Source organism: Panicum virgatum, chromosome 7N (genome assembly GCF_016808335.1).
Source record: "Panicum virgatum strain AP13 chromosome 7N, P.virgatum_v5, whole genome shotgun sequence".
Classification (NCBI taxonomy): Eukaryota; Viridiplantae; Streptophyta; class Magnoliopsida; order Poales; family Poaceae; genus Panicum; species Panicum virgatum.
The window spans coordinates 35930120-35941751 of NC_053151.1; the positions used below are offsets into that span (position 1 = coordinate 35930120).

General features: G+C 44.7%; 2 protein-coding genes across 2 annotated transcripts; one reads left to right on the plus strand and one right to left on the minus strand.

Moving 5' to 3' along the window:
* The first annotated feature begins 83 nt into the window (after window positions 1-83).
* LOC120680728 (trafficking protein particle complex II-specific subunit 120 homolog) lies at window positions 84-6636 on the plus strand. Its single transcript, XM_039962250.1, has 10 exons — window positions 84-601; window positions 1244-1444; window positions 1551-1733; window positions 1906-2015; window positions 2392-2451; window positions 2567-2858; window positions 2973-3265; window positions 3423-4300; window positions 4917-5897; window positions 6183-6636. Exons 1-10 carry the CDS (start codon window positions 188-190, stop codon window positions 6401-6403), a joined length of 3633 nt encoding a protein of 1210 aa, XP_039818184.1. The 5' UTR covers window positions 84-187; the 3' UTR covers window positions 6404-6636.
* A 584-nt stretch (window positions 6637-7220) lies between these two features.
* Window positions 7221-9762, minus strand: LOC120683094 (40S ribosomal protein S11-like). The gene is made up of 6 exons (XM_039965110.1): window positions 9603-9762; window positions 9030-9070; window positions 8845-8945; window positions 7889-8033; window positions 7710-7799; window positions 7221-7527 (listed from the first exon to the last, which is right to left on the minus strand). The coding sequence occupies exons 1-6, from the start codon at window positions 9612-9614 to the stop codon at window positions 7434-7436; spliced, it is 483 nt and encodes a 160-aa protein (XP_039821044.1). The 5' UTR covers window positions 9615-9762; the 3' UTR covers window positions 7221-7433.
* Window positions 9763-11632: the final 1870 nt, after the last annotated feature.

Genomic DNA, 11632 nt, shown 5'->3' on the forward strand with positions numbered 1-11632 from the left:
ATGTTCGGGCCCAGCCACGAGTTGGATCGACTACCGAGGATCAACATCAAATGAGCCTCTGCCCTCACTGCGAAAAGCGCTCTCCTCTTCTTCTCCACCTGCCCGGCACATCCTGCCCATCAGCGAACCACTCAGATCTGCCGTTCCCGACCCGGAGCCAGGGAGGCGAGGCGGGACGCCATCAGCCATGGAGCCCGGGCTGAGCATCGAGTCCGGCTCAGCCATCCGCGTGGCGGTGCTCCCCGTGGGCGGCACGATCCCGCCGCCGCGCCTGCGCGAGTACGCGGCGCTGGTGGCGCGCCACGCGCGCGTCGACCTCGCCTCGCTCCGCACCTACTACTCGGAGCACCAGAAGAGCCCCTTCGCGCACCAGCCCTGGGAGACCGGGTGCCTCCGCCTCAAGTTCGTGCTCGGCGGGTGCGTGCCTTCCCCCTGGGAGGACTTCCAGTCCTCGCGCAAGGTGCTCGCCGTGATCGGCATCTGCCACCTGCCGTCCTCGCCCGACCTCGACCGCGTCGCGGCCGACTTCGTCGATGCAGCGCGGACGTACCCCTCGGCGCTCGCCAGACGGTGCTTCGCCTTCTGCCCCACGGACGCGCAGGTATCACAGCGTATCTTCCGAAGTCTAAGGAATCGCCGTCTCAGCATCCGTGATTCCCACCTCGGTGATCTGCACTGCGTGTGAGGATCATTTGGTTTCGTGAATGCTCATTTGCTTCACTAAGTCTAAGTGCTCCAAATGGCAATAGCATGCTTCCAAGTGTTCTGAATACTTGAATGAGATCTGTGTGTGATCCCATTTGACCCTTGATCTGACAACCTGAACTGCGCTAGTTTACTAATCGTAGCTCGAGGGTTCAATCCAGTTGCTGCTCGAGTGTTGGATTTTACTTTACCTGGGTGTTAGGTTATGCTTTGTGCTCACTTCACTTCACTTTGCTTTTTTTTTTAATCAGACTTCGCTTTGCATTCTGGTAGTATTTTAGGATCGAGCTTGTATTCGGCACTGTGCTCATTCTCATCATTCTCTCTTGTGTAATTGAATTGAACTTGTCAAACAGTAACAAATGCTGTGCCTACCTTCTTGTGTGATGGATGAATATCATTCACTTAAGTGATAATGTATATACAATTATGCTGTTTTGCTTCCTTCTGTCAGGTTGTAATGCATCTACAGATCTACTTCTGTCGGTTTTGATCACTTGATCTAACGCGATCTCTGCTTGTTGGTTAACTTTTGTAGATGGCGGGAAAAAAGAGAGATGACATTATTATGTTCCCTCCTTCTGATCAGCAATCGCTGGAGCTTCATATGCTTACAATGATCCAAGATCTTGCTGCTTCATTGTTGATGGAGTTTGAGAAGTGGGTCTTACGTGCAGAATCCACAGGAACTATTCTGAAGACACCTTTGGATTCACAATCCAGTCTTGGCTCAGAGGAGGTTCATACTTTAGGTGTTCCAAGTATTTTGACCAGCGTATGTTGATGATGCAAAATGGCCCAATATTGCAATACTTATGCAAGACAATGTACTTCTGTATTTTTAGGTAATTAAGGCTAAGAAAAGAAGGCTGGGCCGTGCACAAAAGATAATAGGAGATTATTGCCTTTTGGCTGGATCACCTGTGGATGCTAATGCACATTACACCACCGCAATAGAGCTTGCAAGATTGACAGGAGATGTTTTCTGGCATGCTGGAGCTCTTGAGGGTAGTGTCTGTGCCCTAGTGGTAAGCTTTCGCATCAAAGTTGTTCTGGCTGTTGAACTATATTCATCTTGATAAGTGGCATATCATACTTTGTTTGAGAATGTTTCCATTTATTTCTATGTCTTACAACACATAAGATTTGTGGCAACCTTCCCATGGCCATTTTAGGTGATTATGTTGTGCTTATGAACAGGTAGATAGGATGGGCCAAAGTGATCCTGTTTTGGAGGATGAAGTGAAATATCGTTATTACACCATTATCCAGCTATACAGAAGAGCCACTTTACAAGATAATGCTCAAAGGTATTTGTTGGGAACCACGTGCCCTTCTTCCCATATGGCAGTTTCCTCCTTTAGTTATGTTAATCGAAGTATTTTTTATCTGTTTTTATGAGCTGCTGGTATATTGAAAAAATCATACTGGTTTCTATCTAATTCCGTTTGTTTCTTGTGTTCCTGCATTCCTATATTAAAATTTTCCTCGCTATTATTCTCTTTGGTGTCGAAGATGATTCATGATGACTTGAAGGCTGTTACATATCCATCCCTCCTTTTCTGTTTCCTTTATTAGTACTTCTTTAACAGTGAGAATTAGATCCAGGACAGTATGTTATACCAATCTATTTACTTGGAGAATTTACTTAATGCACTAACATTGTATCTGTCCTCTTTGGTGTAGAGTTTCACCTGTGAGCTTTGAGCTTGAAGCTGCCTTGAAGTTGGCAAGATACTTATGCAGGTGAGTCTCCCATTTGCTTTATTATCAGTTAATCATAATATAAAGATATGAGGTTGAGCTTGTGTCAAATCATACTCTATCTATGGTGAAGTCATCCACTGTCTTAACTTACCAGGCAGGAACTTGCCAAGGAGGTGTCAGATTTGTTAATGGGAGCTGCAGATGGTGCCAAGGCTCTGATTGATGCTAGTGACCGACTCATATTATATATTGAAATCGCAAGACTTTTTGGTATGCTCGGTTACAAGCGCAAGGCGGCCTTTTTTTCAAGACAAGTTGCACAATTATACCTTCAGCAGGACAATGCATATGCTGCCATGAGTGCTATGCAGGTTCTAACCATGACTACCAATGCCTACCATGTCCAAAGCCGAAAGACTAGCAAAATAAATCATGATTCATCCAAGGTGAGATCATAAAATATCTGTGCATTTGCAGCATATTGAGAATCAATTATCTTTCATAAATGTACTAAAATATTGTTGGATTCATATTTCATTTGCAATGCTTATTTTCTTAAGGAACCTCGAGCTAGCAGTAGTGATTCTGGAAAAGTGCACCCTGTGGCTATCGTGTCATTGTTTGAGTCGCAATGGAGTGCCATTCAAATGGTCGTTCTAAGAGAGATATTGTTGTCATCAATCCGTGCTGCGGATCCACTCTCGTCATGGAGCGCTGCAGCTCGTCTTCTTCGATCATTTTACCCACTCATTACACCAGCTGGTCAGAGTGGCTTGGCAAGCTCACTTGCAAACTCTGCTGATAAGCTTCCAACAGGCACACGCTGCGCTGATCCATGCCTGCCTTTTATCAGGTATGCTTAAGCTCATCACCATCATCTTATTGTTATGTTTGAGGGGAAAAGAGAATAAATACTGTCGGAACTCAGAACTACTTTTAAGCCTGCAAGTTCATGGAGAAGTTCTTTACTATCTTCTGTGCTTTTTTTTTTCTTATGTTCATTTTTCCAGGTTGCATTCTTTCCCACTTCACCCTTCTCAAAGAGACATAGTAAAGCGCAACCCAGGTAAAAAGGAGTGGTGGACTGGTGCAGGTCCTTCAGGACCTTTCATTTATACTCCTTTCAGCAAGGCAGGAGCGTCCTCTGGGACTTCCAAGCAAGAGGTTAGTTGGATTGTGGGGGAGCCAGTTCAAGTCATGGTTGAGTTAGCAAACCCATGCAGCTTTGACCTAGTCGTTGAGAGCATCTATCTCTCTGTTCATTCTGGGAATTTTGATGCCTTTCCAGTTAGTGTTAGTCTTCCACCTAACACCTCAAAATTAGTTTTGTTATCTGGTATTCCAACACAAGTCGGACCAATTTCGATTCCTGGGTGCATTGTTCATTGCTTCGGTGTTATTACAGAACACCTATTCAAAGAGGTCGACTGTTTGCTCCTTGGAGCTGCACAAGGGCTTGTCCTTTCTGATCCTTTCAGATGTTGTGGCTCTAGCAAGTTTAAGAGTGCCAACTTTCCTAGTATATCTGTTGTTCCTCCTCTGCCATTATTAGTTGCCAATGTTGTGGGTGGAGATGGTTCCATCCTTCTTTATGAAGGAGAAATTCGTGATGTTTTGATAACACTGACAAATGCTGGAACGGTACCAGTTGAAGAAGCAAATATTGCTTTGTCAGGGAAGAATCAGGATTCTGTTATTTCGATTGCCCATAGCACATGGAAATCTGCTCTTCCTATTAAACCAGGTGGAGAAGTGACGTTTGCAGCGACTCTAAGAGCCTGGCATCTTAGTTCGGCAGATCTGGAAGCAGATGGCAGTAGATCTCCTGCAAGTTCAAGGAGAATAGCAAGAGAAGGAATCAATCCATTCTTGAATATTCACTATGCTGGTAGGTCATCAGTTCTTTTATACTCTGTCATCCTTTCATGTTCAGCCTCCCTCATCTATATGTACACTCAATGCCCAAATCTGTAGTTTTGTTAATATATCTGTTACACCTGGACATTTGCAAATTTTTTATTTCCTCTTGTGAACTAATGCCTCTCTATTTACATATTTTTATTAGTATATCTGAAGCACAGATAGCAATAGGTTTTGAGTTAACAATTGGCTTCGCTCTCGTTTTCAATGCTATTCACATGGCACTAATAAGCGGCAATTCTTAATCATCTCTGCTTCATAGGGTTCCTATCATTCTCTTGGTCTTGTACGTTCTCATTCATTCTTTCATCATGTACAATTCTTTTTTTTTAGCCCGTGGAATTTTTTTATTTGTGTTATTTGTTGTGATTGATGCATTGAAATGCTATCCTGATGATACTTCAGTCTGTCCTTGCTCCTTGGTAATATATGACCTACTGCTAGGCAATATTCTCATGAGCTTTGGACATCATCAATTTGCATAAAATTTCTTCTTTACAGCTTCGTACATGCAACTCTTGTTACATAGGCAAAAATATTGTCATCATGTGGATTGAAAACTAAATTTGTACATTGCATCTCAGGTCCTGCTGCTAATCCTGAGAATGGAGATATTTCTCTTCCACCTGGAAGACGCCTGGTTGTTCCATTAAATATCTGTGTTGTGCAGGGCATGCGCCTTGTAAGAGCACGTCTGTTGTCCATGGAAATACCTGCTCGATTTACCGAAGCGCAGTTAAGACCTGTCAGTGGCAAAGATGATACAAGCACTGGAAATGACACAGAGCGTACTAATATTAATTTGTTGAAGATTGATCCTTATAAAGGCAGTTGGGGGCTCCGCCTTCTGGAACTTGAGCTTTTCAATCCTACTGATGTTGTTTTTGATGTTGATGTTGCTGTACATTCAGATGACACAAATGTGGATCAAAGAGTAATATCAGAAGGCAGTGCTGGTGATGCAGCTTGTCACAAAACCAGAATCGATCGTGACTACTCTGCCAGAGTTCTCATACCTCTTGAGAACTTCAAGTTACCTGTTCTTGATGCTTCCTTCTTTGTAAAGGAAAGTAGTAGTGATGAACCTCTTGGATCCAGGGCCGCTGCCATAGCAGAGAGGAATGCCAAGGCAGAGCTAAATGCGTCTATCAACAATTTGATTTCAAAAATAAAAGTGAAATGGCACTCTGGGAGAAATAGCTCAGGTGAGCTGAATATTAAAGATGCTATTCAGGCGGCATTACAAGCATCTATAATGGACATACTGTTGCCAGATCCCTTGACATTTAGCTTTAAGCTTGCTAAGAATAGAATTGCAACCAATGCTGATTCTTCAAAGGATTCTGGCAACCCTTCCATTCATTCAAGTGACAGGAATGTAGGCCCATCTACTGATAATGTTCTGAGCTGTGATGATCCTATATCTGCTCATGCAATGACCCATATGGAAGTTCAAATTCGCAACAACACAAAGGAAATTATTCAGATGAACCTAAGCATTTCATGCAAAGATGTTGCAGGAGATAATTGCTTTGACGAAAATAGTGCAACTGTTCTCTGGGCTGGTGAGTTATCTTTATGTCATCATGCCATGCATTTAATTTTTGTTTTCTGAGCAGCACTTGATCATTGTGGAATGCAACTCATATTGCAGAATGATCAAAGATTTTTACATTAAGGGCAATTGATTAGATGTTGAACTTGTATTTTCAGAGCATCTTCATTTCCTCACGAGCTATATTATTGTTCTGGACAAACATTTTGATTTTATGTTGTTTCTGAGAAAACTATTCGTTGAAGCATTACTCACTGTCCATTGTACTACTCTGACGAGTTCTTTTCTTGTGTAGGTGTTCTTAGCGATATACATCTGGAGGTTCCCCCATTGCAAGAGGTAGTACATCCCTTTTCTGTGTACTTCCTTGTACCAGGTGACTACTCGCTGCAAGCTTCTTCTGTTATCATGGATGCCACAGATGTTCTTCGTGCTCGTGCGAAGGCAGAGTCACCAGATGAACCTATACTATGCCGAGGATCCCCATTCCACATCCGGGTAGTTGGTACAGCATAGGCAGTTCTTTGGGTTTAGTTTTAGAGACTTCATTTTGTACCGTTTCATTTGTAGGTGTTAAAATCTTGTACAAGAGTGTTCCCTTCTCCCATGCGATTTGTTTAGTCTCTCTGAAAGGCTTCCTTGTAACACAATCATGCCATATGTACAGTGTACGAGCATAGTGAATTTCAGGCACGTGAATTGCACGTTTATACTTTATAGTTAAGTGGTTCTAGAATCTTAATTCGTAACTCTGAATGTCCACTCATTTCTTTACTAGCTACTTCCACGTTCGTTTCCATCCTGGTGATTAGAGTGGTGTGGTTAGGATGCTAGTACTGGTTCAATGGCATTTCCGTCGTGCTGGCGCCATGCTATTGAGTGACGGCTATTTACTGTCTGTTACAGCCTTACAGGCCCGAAATTTAAGTTTAATCTAAAGTTTAGTTCATTGAGCGATCGAAATAGGTAGACTAAAACGTAGACTAAAATTAGTTTCACTTCAGTTAAACTTTAATCTATTAGTTCTCACGACCAACTTAATTTGAACTAAAATAAACTGATTGGGAGCATTAGACCGTAAACAAAATCTGCAGTCACCTAAACTTTTATCCGAACTAAATTTTATTCCTAGATGATTGGTTTTTTCAAACGGAACATTAACCCCTGGTCACGTTTGTGAGGCGGCATCACGCCCTAGGTCTCGTGTTCAGGCACCACCGCCCTGGCCTCTCCTGCAGATTCATCCCTCGTGGCCTCATGGGACGAAACATTGAGGGCAATAGAACTTTGTTGCAATCACTTGGTGCAGGCAGTATGGCCCCAATGAAGCTGATACAGACCACTATAGATGCAAACATTTCATACAAATACGACTAAAATCGGATGGTACTGAGCAACACAGGGTTCTGAAATTTCCACGATTTCAAGCACTGGAAGTGATTCAAGTTCCTAGTACACAGTAGATATGAAAAGAAAAAGGCTAGACAGCATCAAAATGGTATAACAAAGGCTTTTCAGGCCCTCAGATGGGTTACTCATCATCATCTTAAGCAGCCGTGAAAGCTTTCTTCACTGCTCCACTCTTTGAACCTGCCGGAATGACTTTGAGCACATTGAACCTCACAGTCTTTGATAGTGGTCTGAAATTAAAATAGTACAACTTAAAGATTAGGACAGTGGCAAAGGGCCACATAGATATTTCATGTCAATCAGTACGCTGGATTACATTACAATAAACAAGTCCAATTCATTTTCAGAAACCACATCATCCAGGTACCACAGTATAAAGGCAGATCACCAGAAAAGATAAAGCATGTTTTACCTGCACTGGCCAATGATCACATGGTCTCCTTCCTTCACGCGGAAGCATGGTGAAATGTGTGCGGGGATGTTGGAGTGCCTCTTCTCATACCTACGCAAAATACCAACCAAACGTTCAGTTAGCAAAACAGTCAACTTTGAAGCAATTCAGCAACTTCAGGCATATCAAGATTAGCTTGCCTCTGGTACTTCTTGACAAAGTGAAGGTAATTCCTACGAACAATGATGGTCCTGTTCATCTTGGCACTGTGGCATGTTCCAGCAATGATGCGACCCCTGATAGACACAGTGCCAGTGAATGGGCATTTCTTATCAATGTAGGTTCCTGCAACAAATAGAAAATCAAGGACATGCAAATCAAACTTAGTTTAACAGAGTATATCTAAAAGCTAAGCACCTAAAACAGTCTAAAAGGAGACCACAACTCTCCACAAACAAAACTAAAATCACTTCAGCAATGGAGCAGTGTAAAAACTGGCAACAGTCTCAGCTACTTAAAAGCAGATTCAGCATCTAAAACTACTGTAACTTGCATATACCAGTAAATGTTTCTTTTGTTACAACGGACCATGAAGCAACTGCTAATATTCACATTAATCATGATCTATAATAGTTCTAATGTGGGATGAGTACATGACTAGCATCCGACCCAAGGAAGAATTAACCAGTAAGCTTACAAGTCCCAAGCAGTGCAGGGCAAAAGCTTTCAGGCAGTCATTGCAAACGTTTTAGAGAAAAACAAGTTTCCCTTTTCGCCATCATCACCTTATAGGCCATAGACTAAGATTTCCATGAACCAATAGTAAACAGATACATAATAAGATTTTGGAGATTCAAAGTATAAAACTGATTGTAGTTTTTTTTCCCTGAAAACTTTAACCTATGGCTAAGATTAACAGTAACCTAAGCTGGTAGAGACTTTTAAAAAAGGGCATTCTCAAACAGCATAGAAATCATATTATTTATTATAAGAGGCATGTACAAGTAGCAGCAGCAGAATTTAGTGAACTGGTAAAACACTAACCTACCACATAGCATGTAAGTAGCTACATCAAGCAGATTTTAAGGTTCATATGACCTAACAAGCAAACAAAAACACCAGGAAAATGGTTGAACAATAATAAAAGAATACAGACCTTCAATGGCTTCCCTGGGGGTCTTGAACCCAAGGCCGATGTTCTTCCAGAACCTGTTCCCACCCTTGCCAGGCTTGTTCCCCTTGGCAGCCTTCTTGGGACTGGATTCCAAAACAACTCCTAAGCCCCACATTAAAAAATGAACTAAACAAAGGGCACGACAGACGTAAGCACTTGAATATTACCAGAGAAACACCTTGGGCTGCTTCAAGAAAGCCTTCTCCGTCTGCAGAGAAAATAAAGAAAATACAGAGAAGATGTTTAATGTCAAAAGTGATCAAATCCATCAAATCATATACATAGCTACATCACAAATATCAGAGAGGAATCGAAACTTGGAACCCAGCCAATGTCTGGACTAGTGCACATTCATGCAGCCGACACTACACGGCAGATTCAGCACTCTCTACAGCAGAACCATCAAACATTTGAAGGCTAAAAGCTAATCGAAACTTAGAACCCGGCCAATGTCTGGACTAGTGCACATTCATGCAACCCACACTAACGCGGCAAATTCAGCACTCTCTACAGCATAACCATCCAACATTTGAAGGCTAAAAAGCTGACTTGCTACTACGTGATACTTCCAGGTTTCCAATCACAGGCACAAACCCACAGCGCTAAGAAGCATCCACCTGGAGCCATAGGACTACGCGTGATGCACGTACACCTCTACCCAATGTACACGAGATCCGCCATGATCAAAGCTGGCGCAGCGCCGCAGTGGTGGAAGCAAAGGGGTTCCGAAGGCGACTCACCTGCTCTGCCATGGTCGCCGCGCGAACGAGGAGGCGCCGGTGCCCGGTGGCGAGGAACGCACTGACCCCAAGCGGCGGCGGCTGCGGCGGGAGCTGTGGAGACGAAGAAATGCCTGAGGCTTAAAACCCTAGCCTCTTGTCTGCTTAAATGAATGGCGGAGCCGGAGGCGGACTGGGCCTAGTGGGCTTTTCTGAGTTCAGCCGCAGTGATAACCGTGGATGGGCTGTAATGGACTTGTATCCTGAGAAGAGGCCGATATCGTTAGCTGGTTGGGCTGTGCTTAGGCCTCCACGGTGGGGGTCAACCTCATCATCATTGGTGACCCAGAGTTGGTGACCGAATCTGGCCATGGCGGAGCCCGCGGAGCCCGACAGGATTCAAAGCGAAGTTGGAATCCGCTTTTGCCGCCCCAGGTGCGGACGTGCGGTGCCTCCAGCCGCCTTTCCATCCCCTTTCCAACGGAACCATGCGACGCATCATCCATCCATATGCATATTTATGTACGTAAATGTCAAATATATTAGAAAATCTACATATTTGCACATGTAAAAAGTAACTATTCTGCTAAATAATCTTTTTGGAAGAAATCTAAATCCCACAACATTTCATATACTTATGGTGACACTTGGTTCGGTATTAATTGTGATAGTTGTAATCCTCCTATTGACGAATTAAATGATCATTTAGCTCATTTAATCATGATTAACTCGACTCTGTTTAGACAATTTAGACGTATTTTAACGGTTTAAACAGTCCAACCGTTTAATTCAACGTTTAGGGCCTAAATGACACGAGTGACCTCAGTTTACCGTATAAACGCTGTTTAAACGGACTAAATGGCTGTTTAGACGAACAGAGCATTTGGCTTATCAATAACAATAGTAAAATAAACCGCCAGACCCTGAACTTGGCAGTGGGTGTCATCCGATTCTCCAAACTAGGCCTGATCATCTACCGGGTCGGGTCGGGTTCGGGTCGGGTCACTTCGGTTTTCGGGTCAAAAAATGTTGGCCCATGCCCGGCCCATGACATGGTCGGGTCGGGTTCGGGTTTGGTTGGGTTAGCCCGCAATTTTGTGTGTAATTTTCGGGTTGGATCGGGTATTTTTGAGTTTTGGGTCAAATATTTCGGCCCGTACTTGACCCGTCACTTAGTCGGGTCGGGTATTTTTTGGGCGGGTTGGTCAGGTTTATCGGGTCGGGTGGCCCGTGATCAGGTGTACCCCAAACTCCAAAAATTCCCCGAACTTGTTAACTTGTTCACGTGAGGTCCAAATCATCGCTACCCTTGTTAAACCACTAGTGTGTCAAGCAGAATGGGAATCGATGTGAATCTAACATGCAGAGCTCACATGTCAGATCCACCTCCCTCCTGTGCGGGGAGGGGCCAAATCCGCCAGCCACATCTCCTCCCTCTCCGCTTCCTCGTGCCCAAGCCTCCCGACCACCTCCTCCTCCTTCCTCTAACCCCGGCCAAGCTCATCGCCGAATCGACGGGAATCGATTCTGCAGCCACCGGCCGCCATTGGAGCCGCCTGAAGCTTCTGCTCCCCGTCGAATCATTGGTGAGTCCTCGATCTTCCCTACCCTTCTCCAGCATGTTCCCTTGCCGCGCTGCCAGGAACGGCCCCATCGCCATGCCGGTTGGCCCGCCGCCATCGTGCGCTCATCACGGGCCACCTCTGTTTGTCCTTGAGACGCACCTCAGTAAGTTGCGGCTTCACCTAGCCACTTAGGCCCCGGCCTCGCCTGCCGCGCCGGCTGTGGCCAGGTCCGCGTCCTAACCGACGACGGGGCCGCGTTGACCAGCACACAAGCGAACACGGACCATGCCCGCGTCCCGAGCAGACAGTAGCGGTGGTCGATCGAGGCAATTCATGGAGCAGGAGTTGTCGTGGGCACGCTTCGCTGCCGCTCCACTATCGTGGGTGAGCGGGAGCAGCTGCGGGCGTGCTCCGCTGCTGCGCCACCCTGGACGAGTGAGCAGGAGCCCCCGGGGGCATTGGGCGTGCTCCATCGCCGCAAGCATG